Here is a 15,300-nt window from a genome sequence, read left to right as displayed (position 1 = left end):
CAGGCAGAAAGTACCGCAATGGACTAGTTTTCATTAGGTCGACCATCCCAACTCTTTGGTATTGCGCCGCATTGTGCCACACCCGGCAATTGCCATTGTGCCATTGTGCCGGCACAATTGTCCGAAATCTATTTTGCCATGTACACTACCGCTATCGTTCCTGAAGGGCGCATCACTCCAAATGATGTCGGGATTTGGTCAGATGACCATATCGCGCCTCTCGCGTCGATCGTTGAGTACGCGCATTCTCAGAATCAGAAGATTGCCATCCAGATTGCCCATGCTGGCCGCAAGGCCTCTACAATTGCTCCGTGGATTCCAGGGCATAACCTCGCCGGCGAGGACGTGGGCGGTTGGCCCGAGAATGTGTTTGCACCATCACCTATTCCATTCGCCGACGATTACGCGACCCCTAAGGAACTGACTAAGGAGGACTTGAAGGGCCTCTTGGAGTCATATAAGGCGGCGGCACAGAGAGCTGTGAAGGCAGGTTTCGATGTCATCGAAATTCATGGCGCACACGGGTATCTGTTGTGTGAATTTATGAGCCCCACGAGTAACAAGCGTACAGACGAGTACGGTGGTAGCTTTGAGAATCGGATTCGATTCCCACTGGAGGTCGTTGACGCGGTCAGGAGCGTTATCCCGGAGTCTATGCCGCTTTTCTTCAGGTGAGGAGCTTCTGCATGTTTTTGTTGAACCTCCAATTGACAAGATTGAATAGAATCTCAGGATCCGAGCGTCTGGAAGAGTCTCTACCAGATGTCCCTTCCTGGAGGTCCGAAGATACCGTCCGCCTAGCCCCTATTCTCGCGCAGCACGGCATCGATTTGCTCGACGTTTCTTCCGGAGGCAATAACCTCAAACAAAAGTTCACTCATGGACCAGCGTACCAAGCTCCCCTTGCGCATGATGTCAAGAAGAGTAATCCCGGCTTAATCGTTAGCACTGTTGGAAGCATCACCGATGGCCATATCGCGCAGGGCGTTCTTGATCAAGGGCAGGCAGATCTTGTGATGGTTGGAAGACATTTCACCAAGAACCCTGGGTTGGTGTGGTCATTCGCGGATGATTTAGGTGTCGAGGTTACTCTTGCCAACCAGATACATTGGGGTTTCAGGGGACGGAGAAGAAAGCCCGCCGATAACTAGACAAAGGAGGATAGATGCTTTATGTATTGTCTCTCTATTCACATTCGTATTGATATCTAGATGGCGTCGCTCTATTACCGTCCAGGTACTCATTAATTCGACTGAATGATAGTGGGTTGTAGGGTCGTCTACTTCACCTGAAACCGTTTCATTATTCTGAAAGTAGTACGAGGGATGGGAATCACATTCTTAACGAAAGATTAGAGGCCCTTCTCACCTTCTCAACCCTTATTTTCGAAGAAGTCTTGGACGAAGGAGGTGTTGACCAAATCTAGAATGTTTGCCAGCACCTTGCTTGGTATGGCCATCGCATTCAGTCGAAGACTTATGACGCATAGTGTACTGGAATAAGACTAAGGTTAAGTAGATGTCAAGGTCCGAACAGTTCACTCGGAATATCTGCCCTTCGTCTGCAACTTACCTATGCTCTCGTGAGTCAACAGTCATTACGGCCCGACGAATAGTTACAGTCTCGAGCTCCCTCAATCTATGGTGGCTTGATAGTGACCGATGCCGGCATGTACGCCCTGCTTGCTTCACTACATTTGGGCAACAAACAAGCCTGCTGGTTCGACTCGGTTTTGAACCGGTGTGGTCATGGTAATAGGTTAACCCCAAGAAATTTCGCTGATGTGCGGGTGTTAATGTATCCGCACACATCGTCTGGGCGCCTTCGGTACCTTAGGGCATCCCTCCACTGAGCATCGGAATTTGTCTTTTGGGACTTCAATTTCCGAGATCCAGGAACCCACACCCAAGTTCTCCCCAATTAGCAGGACACCTACGCCTTTGCTGATCGCAGTAATGTGTTTACCGTCACACTTTCTCGAATAAGCGTCGCGTACATACGGTGGAAGAACTAGGTCATAGCAGGACTGGAAATTTTCTGTTATTATACCTGCAGTTGTGCGAAGTCCTCGCACCATGACGCGAGAAAATAAAAATAGTGGTAGTACCTGACTACCGCCCTGCAGATCTTAACAGTAAGTTACTATATCACGCTCTTACGGCATGAGTTGCTGGGCGCCAAAAGACTCTAGTTAGTGAGGTACCACATCAAGTACACGACGTACATACCCTTACAGGCCCAAACTTAAGTTAAAGCAATAAGCAGTGCGTATATTTTTGAGCGCCGCCACGAACAAATTCCATCACGGTACGGCAGCCGAAAGGTCGAGGAGAAGGTCGGCGGCGAAAGCACCTGTTAGCCGACGTGTTTCAAGGCCAGAGAAGGTGAAGACCAAGGGTTGCACCAAAATGACCGTGGCACCTGTTACGTCCGTGTAATAAAGGTGGCGTCAGAGTTGTTTGCACAAGAAATAATCAAGGACAAATCGCCTGACGTTGACAGATACAACTGCCCGAGAACAAGTGGTCGACGTCGAGTCTAGAGGATGGAACCGTCCCAAGCATTTTCTCTTGATGGAGGTCTGTCCATCAATTCAAGTTGTTGCCGTTTAAGTCTCCCTAAGGTAGATTTGTCTAGAAAAGTTCCGGCTCTCGGGTGCCCATGGCCGACTCGACGCGTGGACGACGATCTTGAGGGAAGCGGCCAACTATCAGGTTATACAATTTGGAACTTTGCGACCCTCTGGCGGCAATGAGGACATGATATGAGGGCACATGGCGGCGTGAAAGTGAACCCATAGCGATGGTACTTGGGTACGTCATTCATCAGATACCCACGCAATAGCAACTCTAGTGGAGTCGTAGGAATATACAGCATCAGATGCACTCGGTATATAGCGAGCGTTCGAGGTGCCTTGTGTTGATCCGCAGGGGATGGGAACGAAGTAACCATACCTCATCCTATTGAAGCACGGAGCTACGATTGGATAAATCTAGACTTTACAGAATATATATCTGGAGTGTCCAATGCCGGTACCACCGAAAGCACCGAATGCAGAAGCAGAAATCCTAGAGGCGCCCTGTCTTTTTGACTTTGACCGGGGTCTATGAACATTGGAATTTCGGGATTAACTCGCAGATATCATTATTCTATGCCACCGGCAGAGAGAACTTGACGATAGGGCGTTGATGAACGTCATTGAACTGCAGGGTCGGCTGAGCAAAGATCAAGCTGGAGACAATCACGGAGCCAGAGAGTGGCAGGCTAAGCTGAATCGAGCTGGAGTCCAAGAAAACTGAGGGGAGAAAATGGAAAGATAGAACCAGATAGATACTACAGATTACCGCAGCCACTGAAACGTATCGGAATCCTCGAGATGGCAGAAAGACGGGTAGGACAGGGCAGGGATGATGGAGTCGAGGAAGGGCGCACGGTCCGTATTTAATTTTGAGGATAAGGTTTGTACTGCGACAGCACGTGTACATTGCAGATTCACTCAGCAACGACATATTTTTCTCTCTATCACCTATCTGCAGGACAGCACAGTAATTTCGCAGGATTTGCAGGACTTTTGCTCCCTATTTTGTGTACAGTCAGCAGCTGCACAGCCTCAACGCCCTTGTCTCGTTTTTTTCACCGTCCGCCAAATCTCAGCCTGAAAGCGGACCCATCAAGTCTGAGCGCCGCCGGATTCTGTCGCCAGTTTCAGTCGGAGTATCGACCGTGTTTGAGTGAGCCTTGTCTTCGTTCTCTTCTTCCAGCACCGTCGCCGACGCTGACGACGATGAAGCCGTCTCCTGTTCGACATGACGACCGAGCAGCCAAAGCCGACAGATCCGCCTGTCGCCTATCCTTTGCCACCCCATTTCCAGCATTATAATGGAGGAACCTTCCCACCACCGCCGCCGCCTGGTGTCTATCCACCAATGTTTGCCTATCCACCGCCGGTCGAGGGGCATCCTGAAGGCGGACCACCGCCAGGACTCATTATGTTCCATGCACCACCAGGCATGGTCTATGCTTATCCACCACCGCCAGGGCAAGGTATGTATTCATTTCAAGTCGTATCGTTTCGTTGCTCACAGTTTCCCGCTAGTCTTCGCTGTACCGCCAGGCACCCCTTCGCCTTCAATGATGAAGCCGAAGCGAAAACAAGTCAAGATGGCCGTGTGTATGCTCACTATAATGCCATCATTCATCTCTAATCTCCTGTCAGTGCACAAACTGCGCCACTGCGTGCAAACGGTGCGATGAGGCGCGTCCGTGCGAACGTTGCCTCAAGTACGGCATTCAAGACAGCTGCATCGACGGCCAACGAAAGGAGCGCAAGAAGGGTGTCAAACGCGGGCCGTACAAACGTAAAAACAAAGGAATGGATACGACATTCAGTGACGGAGGTACGTGTATTCTTTGCAACTCTCATTCATTTCTCATGTTGATCTAGAATTCCAACCAGCTCCACCTGAAAATGGCGAGTGGCAGGCTGCCGGTTCCAACTCTCCCCCTGTCAATGCATCGACTACTGCTGCCGCTATCCATGCTGTAGCGCAGTTCGCAGCACCTCCAGAGGCAGGTGCAGGTTACTATCCCCTATATTATCCACCAGGCCACTTTGTCGCGCAGATGCCGGAAGGGCAAGAGGGCCAACCACAGGTGGTGCAGTATTTCATGGGTGGCTATCCTCCCCCGTACGGCTACGCGCCGCCTCCAGGCGCAACGTTTGTTCCGGCTCCCCCTCCTATGCCTGGCCAGTCTGTCGAGGTACCAAATGGCTCGGACAAACCTGCCGAACCTGCGGCGACAAATAACGGTGTTGTCATCGCTGCCTCTGACGGTGCAGATCCACTGTCGCGTAAGCGAGGACGGACTAGCAACGGGGTCCCTGGCAAGTCAAAGAAATCCAAGACGTCGGATAAGGACCCTGGGAGCGAAGACGTCGACGCAGATAAAGAGGATAGCGACTCGCTTCCGGCGAACTGATCAGGCTCCTGTCGCCACTACATCCCCGTCCATGTTAGATCTACCACCCTATTTCTTGTCTTCTCTCGTCGTCGTCATTTGTTTTGCTGTCTATTCCGAACGAACTAAGTTGTCATTTAATCACACCAAACAACGCAGCCAACCTTGCTGGTCCTTTGACCTTAGACAAGGCCGTGTGTCGTTTCGACACGGTCTGACCCTGTTGTTGGTCAAAAGGCCTGTATTGATGGGGTGCCATCATGCCTTCTCCGAAATACTGTATTCTTCTTAGGACATATGGTTTGCTTGGTTATGTACCATTGAGTGCTTCTTGATCCATTGTAATATAGCTGTAGGATATATGTATTGATGTCTGATAAATTACCAACTCATGTTCTACATGATCAAAATTAGACTGCGTTCCTTCCCCACATCAAAATTGAAGCACTATAGTTTAAAATGTCAAAAATGTCATTCTCAAGTTGGTCGCTTCTGGAGGAGCGGGGAGCACGAGTAGATTGCATCAACTAAGAACGGGAGGTAGCGTACTACATAAATGGCCATGAAATAAATTATTGACGGGTATCTATCACGCCAAGTCACCGGTATCCAAAACCGCACCGAGCCAATAGACGACTCTAGGCGACAGCGTCAGCGTCGGAGCTTCAGAATCAATGGGTTCGTGTGTATGCATAACATTTTTTCAGCATCAACATGTCACTTCTGGTGGTGGACGGTCGCTATCGATTCCCACAGGCGCGAGCTTTCTTGTTCATGTGAAGATGTTATCCACTAGGTTCGATATATGTCGTCTCACCCTCCTGAGAACAGTTTCCATGGTAAGTCAGTAAAGGGACCTTCACCGAAGATAGTGAGAGTGTCGGTGCCGGAGATTGACACCCCCTGGGAAAGGAGATAGATACCATAGAACTTTACACTGGGAGGGAGAGCAGAAAAAGATGCGAGTGACAGGAGTGAGAACGGTTGGGGGGACGGGATATCCACCTGACGAGTCATCTATGAGGATGAGAAACCTAGCCGCTAGATCAGTTGACGTGATGGTAACGTCGCGTCGGTGTACCGAGAAGAGCTGGCGAGAAATTCGGTAAAACCATAAGGGTATTATTGTTCGGAGAGCGCGTACTGTAGACTGAGACTAGTACAATGGCAACCCTGGATACCTCGCTTCTTGACTGTAGCCGGGCAAATATAGATTTTTCTGAAATCATGAATGACCGGTCATGCAGATAAAGGATGCCGCCTGTTTGCGTATTGTGAATGATGGGAGAGCACTATAGCCTGCCTGGCTAGGTGCAACTCTATGACATGTCTTGTTCTTCTGCTTCTCGTCAAAAAAAGACGCGAGGAGACACTGGCAAGAACTGAATATCGGCAATAGTCAGTCAAGAACTAGATCCTGTAACGCAAACTGACTTACGCATCTGCAAACTTTGACAATCGCGAGTTTTCCCCTATTGAAATTTTTGACGGTACGTTGTCTAGTTGGGTTACGCCATCGTATATGTTCTGTTTGAAGTGTGCCCACAGTCAGGTCATAAGCGTCTGGATACTGACACGCGGTAACGAGTAAGAAATTGTTAGCGTGATCGTGTGGTCCGAGTCGCTATTGATACTATTACTAGCGCTCGTCAGAGAGAAACAGTTCCGAGCGGGTCCAATCATGCTCAGCGACGGTTGACAGAACTACGGGTTATTTCCACGCCAGTTTGGGCTCGGGAGGTAATTGATAAACGAGGTCGTAGAATCCTGTGACTTTCTTAGTGCCAGAACCTTTGGAACACTAGTCCTAAGGGAGCACAAGCTAGATCATAACGAGTCAGTGCTTCAAGTTGCAGATAAGTTAGTCGCGCAGCTGGGAAGAACAGTATTGATTACCGCGGCTTTTCAGTTGTTTTTCCGCCAGTTCCATTTCCAGAACGTCAATGAGAACGTCGGAACTGAGAAAGAAGCCTTTTATCAAAAACGGAAAAAGTCCAATCACGTGTATTTGGCAAAGCCTTCCGCGAGAAACACGAGTCTTCCGAAAATTTCGTTTCCAATTTCTGGATTCACCTTTTACGATGTCTGCCATTCGCTCCCTTCGTCAGCTTTCCCTCTCTTCTTCTCGCGTCATTTCTGCACGTTCCGTATCGTGTGTTGCACGTGCACGCTTTGCTCTCCCTGTCAGGCAGGTATGGTCGTCGCGAGCTTTTTCTGTCTCTGCACGGACTTGGGGACAGGGAACTAGTACGTGATTCTTTTTTACCAGGTTATATAGGTTGTTGACGCTTGATGTTATAGCTGATGTCGCTTTGTCAACGAAGCTTGAGGAGGAACTGAGCTACGAGCTGGAGGACGGCGCTTCCAAGGCGGTTCCAGAATTCTTGGCCAAGTTTAAGAAGGCTGGCGTTTGGACCGTGCGTACCTATTTTATCCATAATTTTATGCTTGCCTTGCCAATGCCCAATTTCATTAGATTGAGGATCGCAAATCTAGCGAAGAAGTCGTCCTTTCACGAAAATTTGGCAACGAAGAGTACGAATCGTCCTTTCAATGGAATTTGCATATTCTAATGTTTGCCTTTTTGCATGCAGGATTCATTTGACCTTTGCCATCTCCGATCTCAGGAATCCGGAAGAGCCCTACGAGGAGGAGGACCTTGATGACGAGGCGGAGGAGAACGAAGATTCAGAAACCATTGTTTCGTATCCCATGCACGTCGCCTTGACCATTTCCAAGGTGAGAATCGGTACAAACACTGTTCAGAATTTATCTGATTCTTTCTAGGGACCTAATCATGGTGCTTTGGCCCTAGACATGGTTTGCCAGGACGGCCAATTCGTTGTTGATAACGCCGCTTTCTACGAAGATGCTGCTGTTGGTACAAGCCTTAGCGCTGAGGCCGACTGGAAGCGTCGGGGACTGTACTTGGGACCTCAGGTTTGTGATTGACTGTCACCACACAAGCTATCTGCTGACGTCTTCCGTAGTTTGATAACCTTGATATTGCTCTCCAGGAAGAATTTGAACGGTATCTCCAAGAGCGCGGTATTGATGAGAACCTTGCGGCGTTCATCCCTGAATACGCCGAACACAAGGAGCAGGAGGCATGTTGTCATTTTTCTGATCTTGGCAGCGTGTTAACTTTGTAAATTATAGGAATACACGCACTGGTTGAAGGCTGTGAAGACCTTTGTTGACTTGTAATCTGGCCCAAGGGTTCACCAAAAGACAGACACTGTCGTGAGAGCTGGGTCTGCGGCTCTACTGTATTCCATCTGTAATGATATTTTTTTCTTTGCATACATCACCACTCATCAATTTCACTGACTGTTTATTCACCCCATTCACCAATCAATCTTGTCATCACTCAATTTCGTCATCTGGCTTACCGAGTCGGATTAGTACGTGTCCGTGTCGTGGAACTGCGTGTCTTGCGTCATTCTGGTCCTAAATTCGTCCTAAAAAGGAAATATCGGCTTAAAATTCGGGAACCTTCTGGAAATATCACGAAAGATTGCGAAAAGACGCGTCGTGTCTCGGAACTGATCTAGGCGCTGATGATGCAGGACTGCGGCGTAAGCGTGTAAGGTGGGGCGATACAGCATTATAAAATGACTTCTTGTTTTCGCTCTTTTGTTATCCTCCCACTGGTTTCCACTCTACAGTGCATCGACCTTCATCCTTTGTTCTCCCAGTGTATATATAATGTCGCCCGTCGCCCCCCTTGATATCCCCTCATCGCGAGCTTCCTCCCCTTCATCAGAGTCTTCATTCTCGTCCTCTTCCATGTCGTCGTCCTCTGGTCTGTATGTCCCCATTCACAAACGTGTTGCAAGCAGGAGCTCTTCCACCTCGCGTGCCACTACTCCAGAGTCAACCAGTGAGTGATACAACCCTTCTGCTTCAACGCATACACAGCCATCTAACACATGGCCTCCAGACTCAACTTCACGTCTACCGATATACAACATCACCGAGCTCCTGAACATCGGACATCACTCTTATCTCGCAGACATCTCATGTGACGCAAAGACCATGCTCCATGATCGTTTTCCGGAGATTGTCAAGGGGCTAGGCTGGAAGCCACCGCGGCACAGTCATGAGAAGAAGGCGAATACTCGCAGGCAGCCAGGGAGGCCCAAGTCGGAACGGTCAAATCGGAGGAAGGGCAATAAAGTTGCGGAGGAACTTAGTTGGAGGGGGAGAACGGGGGTGCGAACGACTGGTCTTGCAGTTCCGATGGTGCCGACGGTGCAAGTCGCGTGAAGGGGGGGATGCGAATCGGATAGGCGAATTCGGAGAAGCGCCTTTGCACGACGATGTACATGATGGAACGGAACGGAAACTTATGACGTGTAGCATAGATAAAGATTGTTTAATTGCATTGCATTGATCGAATTCGAACTAGACTTCTCTCGCTCTTTACTTGACATCGGAATTGTATTCTCAAGGGCGTACTTGGCCCATCGTGGTCCAGAAATGTATACCTCAAGAAATCCGACTCGGAAAATCGCAAGCTCTCGGTCATGGACAGCCGCAGGCCACCACGAAAATGTCAACATCAGTTACGAGAAGTGTATAGGCATCCACAAAGCATAAATTATGATCCAAGTACATCGGACGGCTATGCTATTTGCCGTAGAACGGATGTTACAGTATTCAGGCCGAAATCTTCCTCTTGGTTAGCAATCCTGCAAAAACAGTAGCTAAAGCAAACAGGAACCATTTCGTAAAGGATCGGTCCTCCGTAGGTGCTGGTGGACCTGTCGGTCGTGCGGGTAACGTAGGGAACAACCAGCTTATAGCCTTCAGCTTCTTGTCCTGTTGGAGTATTGAGTAGGTGTCATGAACAGAGCAATGGCAAAGGGCATACGGTGTAAGGAGGGTAGCGAGACGATAGAATTCTGTCGAGCCTAAGAAAGAGATCAACGAACTATTAGTTTCCGAAGAAAGTGAGGATCGTACCACCCAGGAGGGTCCAGCGACGCACGTGTGTGCGTAAATGTGTTAAAGCCAAACTGGTGCAGGAGAGGGTCTGAGGAGCTTGATGCAGAAGCAGATTCTTCTTACCTTGCCGTTGTGATGTCCACCTGATGGCAAGAATGATTAGAGCTTAAACATTGTAGCAATGTGAATGTACGTACTACCACTAGGACCGACACCGCCAAAAGGTAGGCCCTCCGCTGAAAATCGACCGAATAATCAATCAACGAGAAGAAAGCATAAGAATAATGGTACGCACCTGCAACATGAGTCATTGTTTCATTCATGCAAACGGCTCCACTTTGAGTGCTGTTGATAACTAGACGACTGGTCAGTAAGCCCTCGGTATAGAGGAAAGATTCTCAAACTCTTCGTCTTGATTTCGCTATCCTGGGTGAACACGTAAAGAGCCAAGGGATGGTCGCTAGACGTGACAATCAGAATACGTGCAGAAAGTGCATCTACGATACTTACTGGGCATTGACAAAGTCGATAGCCTCGTCAATGTTGTCAACGGGTACGATCGGTAGAACAGGACCGAACAATTCTCTGCACAAAGTATTGATAACGAGGCAAAGAAGTGAGACCAAGGCACTTACTCAGACATAAGAGGATCGTCGAATGAAACATCCTTTACAACGGTTGGCTGAATATACCTTGTAGCTTCATCGAGTTTACCACCAAAAGCAATGGTTCCTTTCGTCGACTTTAACAAGTTGGAAATCCTGTTGTACGCTTGTGGCGAGACAAGCTTGCCGATAGAGTTTGCTTCATCCTCGGGAGTAGGATAAAACGAATCGTGGCTGGTTGAATAAAGTCAGCGTGTGCAAGGTTCACCCGGCAGGTGAGTAGCACGCACGTAGCTTTAAGTGCTTCAACAACTTTGTCTTGGAAATCTTTTGGAACCAGGATGTAGTCGGGCGCAACGCAGCTCTGACCGGCGTTCACATTCTTGCCCCATAATATACGACGCGCTGCCACTGGAAGGTCGCATTTTGGGTCAATAAACACGGGCGATTTCCCACCAAGCTGCAGGAAAAGCATCGTCAAAACTTGGCCCAGGGTTTTACTTGCTAGACACACCTCGAGGGTGACGGGAGTCAGGGTTTTTCCCGCAGCAGACGCGATTATACGTCCAACACGTCCACTTCCGGTGAACAATACTGGGACCGTGGTCAGTACGGATCATCCTCGAATGAAAACATAGACATACTGTGTCCCCATGAGTGTTCTAAGAGCTATGAAGTTGCTCGTCAGACCAAAAATGGTGCGCAATCGTAGATATGTACCTTGGTTGTCTCCGCGACCCCACCATTAACAACGCGGATGACCGAAGGGTCGACATACTTGGGGAACAGCTCTTCAAACAAAGAAGACGTGGCCGGGGTCTGCTCGGAAGGTTTGAACACGACGGTATTACCGGCAGCAATTGCAGACGCCTGTACATCAGTGTAAACGGGTTGCACAGTAAACAGGCAAGAGGCGTACGATAGGCCCAAAAGACATGTTAATAGGGTAGTTGAAAGGACTGATAATGAGCACAATGCCCTTTCCCTGCTTGTAAATGACGCGTCGCATGGGCGTGTAGTTCATAGAGAATCCAGGTTTCTCTGGTTTGGCCCATTTCTCGACGTTCGAGTACGCATCCTTGATTTCAGATATCGAGGGTCCAATTTCAGTACTAGTTGGAGTGTCAGTGACGTTCAAGGTTCGAACCGCACTAGACCACGACGCACAGTGTAACCTCAATCTTTGGCTTGCCCAGGTCTGCCATCAGCGCATCCTCGAACCTGGCGACATTGTCCTTCAAGAGGTATCCAAGCTGGAGCAGAACGTATTTTCGATATGCTATTGGCTGGACCTTGGCTGACTTGAAGGTATTTGATAACTCTGCATGGATCTAATATGGTTAGCGGAAGTGATCATGACAGCGGTGGGAAAACCTTTTTACCTTGTCAATCTCGTCGACAGGAGTATAGTTGAGTTTCGACATTGGGAAGCGGCGGGAAGACGGTGAGTGCTGACGCAGGCTGAGGATATTATATACCAGGTCTCATCAACGTGATAAAAAGATACCGTGACTAATTGATTTACATCTCTGTGTCCGGATTTATCTTTGTCTTGCCGTCCAACCGTGATAAATCTTTCTAGGAAAGCAGTCGATAATTCGGGATTCATCCGCCTTTCCGAGTTCGAGAGTGTAGATCCAGATGATTCTATTGGCTGCGTTGACCCTAGCACGCACAAAACTCATTGCCGAAAAATGAGCCTAAATTATAGGGCCGTGCACGCTCGCACGAATTCGTACCACCGTCGACGAATATAAATAATCTCCTGATGCGCAGGTAATGGGGACTGATTCGAAATGTATTGAGCGAACTTATGGGGTGATGTTCAGGCACCTCTTCTAAATGTACATTGCGACGAATACGGGATGAACACACAACTCCAATACTCAAGAGTCACATCAGCTCATCAGATCCCATCAGATCCCTTTGTGTGAAACATTAAATATACACATTATCCAATATCTACAGTATCGTCCCAAGAATGTTGGTGCCCACCATTCAAAAACTTCTCCCCTTGTCCCGAATCTGCTGCGGGGCCAAGCGTAACCTGCAAAGCCGACTTCTCGTCAACATATCCAGAATCCAAATCATCTTGATCATCATCCTCTAATAGTTCTTCCACCACCATTCCCTCTTCGCGAAGTATGAGCCATGACTTTTCTTTCACCTGTTCAGTAGGGTGAGAATAATCTTTGATTCGACAGGAAATAAACACAAACTTCGAGGTTTTGGGCGGCGCTTATAGTCTTGATGATCTGGCCTTCGTGACGCTGATGTAGCGTTCTTCGGAAAGAGCGAGCCAGGAAGGAAGACATGGTATTGAGAGGCCAGTCTGGTGGAACGAGGGGAATAACCTATACAAAAGTGAGCAAATGGAACTACAAACATGTCCAGATACTTGCATCAACAACATCCAGGTTAACAGCTTGCGAGTCGAGCAAGCGTGCCGTACGACTTCTATTTGGATCCCTGAATCATAAGGCAGTCAGCGTGACGGCGACCTCAAAGGATACGAACGCTTCTTACTGGGCAGTTACATAAACTTCTAGCAGAATCTTCAGTAAATTTCGTTTGAGCTCTTCGTCCGCAGCTTTTGGTTTTGTTCCGTTATTCGGTTTCACAAACCAGCTCGCTGATGTCCACGGTTGCAGGCCAACGGTATTCTCAACAGCGAATAGCGCCGCCTTGCTGGGAATCACCTCGCCTCCCAGGGCACAATATACCTCGGCAGAATTCGAGTCATGTAGATCGTGTATTAAAATAGACAGCGCTGCACGATGATTCCCTAGCTAAACGATAGATGTCAGGGTGAGAAGAAAATGCCGTGAAAGAAGAACCTCACCTTGCCTTCAATAATCGCCATCTCAAGTTTGAGAAGCTTCTGGTGCGGAGCTAGCTTGTCTCTGATGCTTTGGAAATCGTACATTGCCGACCCTTGGAGGAACAAAGCGTTCTTTATTCGCGCGCGCTTGTGATCGGAATCGGGCGTTGTTGAGACAAAGTAGGAAAAGAAAGACACAGTAGATTCGCTGCGACTTGACGCAAAAGAGGATGCTAGGGTTCCGTTAGCTTGCAGCTATTAGCTCTACTGAAGAATTCAGCCTACCTTTGGCCCGCCATAGCTTGGATACGGCGTCTTGGGAGACATGAGAAAGTAACTGGTCGACCAGAGCAGTTGCAAACTGTTCGTGAAGGGCGCGCGAAGGGGTTCGTTTCTGTAGCACGAGATGCTCAAGATACTGCGAACCGGCTGCAGGATTGGCTTCAGAGATTTGCTTTAACAGGGCAGAGTCGTCTTCTAGCTTCTCCCGCCGTTTTGAAGTATTTTGGGAAGTGAGCAGCTGCCATCAACATGAGTGCATGCAGGATGAGCAATGGCGATAGGGTATACCTTCAGTCCCTGTTCTGGGTCAATCTTGGTTAACCAGATTCCCCATTGTTGTATCAGTTGTCGGTCTTTCTTTTCCGTGAGAAGGGTTATCATATCGGAAAGTGGGTCTGTTATATCGTCGTCTTTCCATTCACCCTCAATTAGTCTGCAAAAAGACACGTCAGATAAGGGCACATACAACAATGGAATACCCACTTTGCCCAGACTTCAAGGAGCTTCTTGTCATCTTTTGATTGCCTGTAGAGCATGCAGAGAGCGTTGTACTGTCCCGCGTTCCTCAACACTGGTTCGATCTCATCGAGAACTATGTAGTTTGTTTCCTGAACCAACGTGTACAGTTCCTTCCTGTTTTTGAGTTGCGCGTATAGCTTGACCAGAACAGTATCGACAACAGCAAACGTGTCCTTCCACTTGTTCGCATATTCCGGCTCGATCTTACGTCGATGATAGCACTTGTTCAGAAAGACTTGTAGCATTTCATGAGCAGCCATTACGAGAATCTTTCGGAGTTCCACCGTAGGGGTAGCGGTCCGTGTGTTGGGTGATAGATGTGGTGAATAATTCCTGACTAGATTGGCAACAACTAAGAATCAGTTCCCATATAGGAACGGGCAAAGAGTCAACGGGAGATAATATGCCAAGAAGAGGGGAGTGGTATATTAAGTGAAGGATGTGCGCGACACATTGAGCTGTGTCGACGCAAGGCATTCGCTCTGGGCTGAATATCATAAATAACGAACTTACTGATATCATCAACAGAAGATTCTGCTGGCATACGCTCCGCAACGCCGGCAAAGACATCGATAGAGTCTTGCAAAGAAAAAAGAGATCCGCGTAGGTCGGGGTAGTAACTAACAAGAAGTCGCGGATCCAGTTCTCCTTCGAAGAAATTCTTGCCCGCGTCTTCGAAGAGAGTTTCGGCGAAACATTGGAATCCTATTCGTTGGTATACGTAGCGTAGTTCTTCTACCTACAGAAGGTGAGGTGAAATATACTACTGAGTCGACAGCGACGCACCTCGTCTTCATCCACGGAGATGTTACTGTGCAGTTTCTTCCGCTGCTGATCGGCTATGTCCACTGCATCCTCTATTCGGTGACTGTCGAGAAGAGATTCTGCCTGAGATATGAGTCTAGATGGTACTAGAGAATGGACAGCATGTTCCCCGAGAACGAGGACGCCAGAACGGGGAAATGTAGACGTGGAATGAGGCATGACCGTGACGGTCAAGGGGAAAGAGGGGGCATTACGTAAGACGTTCTACCTTCTTTCACCTTGACATTGAATTTGAAGTCCTTTGAGGATGCGAATCCTTCAACTATCCCTAGTATCCTTCCGACCTCGCGTAAACTTTTTAACTCTGCATTCTTACCGAGACAAAATGGGTTCCTCGAA

At 48.5% G+C, this 15,300-nt stretch overlaps 5 protein-coding genes across 5 annotated transcripts; 3 read left to right on the top strand and 2 right to left on the bottom strand.

Moving 5' to 3' along the window:
* Positions 1-138: 138 nt before the first annotated feature.
* On the top strand, positions 139-1,151 carry EV420DRAFT_1479593 (uncharacterized protein; the record flags this gene model as incomplete). Its single annotated transcript, XM_060469593.1, has 2 exons — positions 139-671; positions 725-1,151. The coding sequence occupies 2 exons, from the start codon at positions 139-141 to the stop codon at positions 1,149-1,151; spliced, it is 960 nt and encodes a 319-aa protein (XP_060331186.1).
* Positions 1,152-3,708: 2,557 nt separating this feature from the next.
* Positions 3,709-5,421, top strand: EV420DRAFT_1541382 (uncharacterized protein). Its single transcript, XM_060473118.1, has 4 exons — positions 3,709-4,044; positions 4,097-4,167; positions 4,217-4,397; positions 4,457-5,421. The coding sequence occupies exons 1-4, from the start codon at positions 3,807-3,809 to the stop codon at positions 4,978-4,980; spliced, it is 1,014 nt and encodes a 337-aa protein (XP_060331185.1). The 5' UTR covers positions 3,709-3,806; the 3' UTR covers positions 4,981-5,421.
* Positions 5,422-7,040: 1,619 nt separating this feature from the next.
* Positions 7,041-8,166, top strand: EV420DRAFT_1620580 (mitochondrial glycoprotein; the record flags this gene model as incomplete). The annotated part of the gene is made up of 7 exons (XM_060475586.1): positions 7,041-7,206; positions 7,261-7,376; positions 7,436-7,494; positions 7,554-7,698; positions 7,747-7,899; positions 7,950-8,066; positions 8,119-8,166. 7 exons carry the CDS (start codon positions 7,041-7,043, stop codon positions 8,164-8,166), a joined length of 804 nt encoding a protein of 267 aa, XP_060331184.1.
* Positions 8,167-9,448: 1,282 nt separating this feature from the next.
* Positions 9,449-12,253, bottom strand: EV420DRAFT_1541376 (NAD-aldehyde dehydrogenase). The gene is made up of 16 exons (XM_060473117.1): positions 11,897-12,253; positions 11,682-11,845; positions 11,434-11,626; positions 11,235-11,384; positions 11,159-11,183; positions 11,029-11,108; positions 10,805-10,974; positions 10,545-10,748; positions 10,420-10,494; positions 10,314-10,369; positions 10,205-10,264; positions 10,107-10,145; positions 10,033-10,052; positions 9,928-9,980; positions 9,836-9,875; positions 9,449-9,783 (listed from the first exon to the last, which is right to left on the bottom strand). The coding sequence occupies exons 1-16, from the start codon at positions 11,936-11,938 to the stop codon at positions 9,622-9,624; spliced, it is 1,533 nt and encodes a 510-aa protein (XP_060331183.1). The 5' UTR covers positions 11,939-12,253; the 3' UTR covers positions 9,449-9,621.
* A 121-nt stretch (positions 12,254-12,374) lies between these two features.
* EV420DRAFT_1541370 (uncharacterized protein) lies at positions 12,375-15,150 on the bottom strand. The gene is made up of 10 exons (XM_060473116.1): positions 14,923-15,150; positions 14,650-14,875; positions 14,101-14,488; positions 13,906-14,050; positions 13,621-13,855; positions 13,357-13,568; positions 13,041-13,303; positions 12,917-12,983; positions 12,734-12,868; positions 12,375-12,681 (listed from the first exon to the last, which is right to left on the bottom strand). Exons 1-10 carry the CDS (start codon positions 15,118-15,120, stop codon positions 12,466-12,468), a joined length of 2,085 nt encoding a protein of 694 aa, XP_060331182.1. The 5' UTR covers positions 15,121-15,150; the 3' UTR covers positions 12,375-12,465.
* Positions 15,151-15,300: the final 150 nt, after the last annotated feature.

The sequence above is a fragment of the Desarmillaria tabescens genome, assembly GCF_030435595.1.
Source record: "Desarmillaria tabescens strain CCBAS 213 chromosome Unknown EV420scaffold_16, whole genome shotgun sequence".
Taxonomy (NCBI): domain Eukaryota; kingdom Fungi; phylum Basidiomycota; class Agaricomycetes; order Agaricales; family Physalacriaceae; genus Desarmillaria; species Desarmillaria tabescens.
Note: the sequence above shows the minus strand (reverse complement) of the source record. Positions and strands in the feature narration are given on the sequence as shown.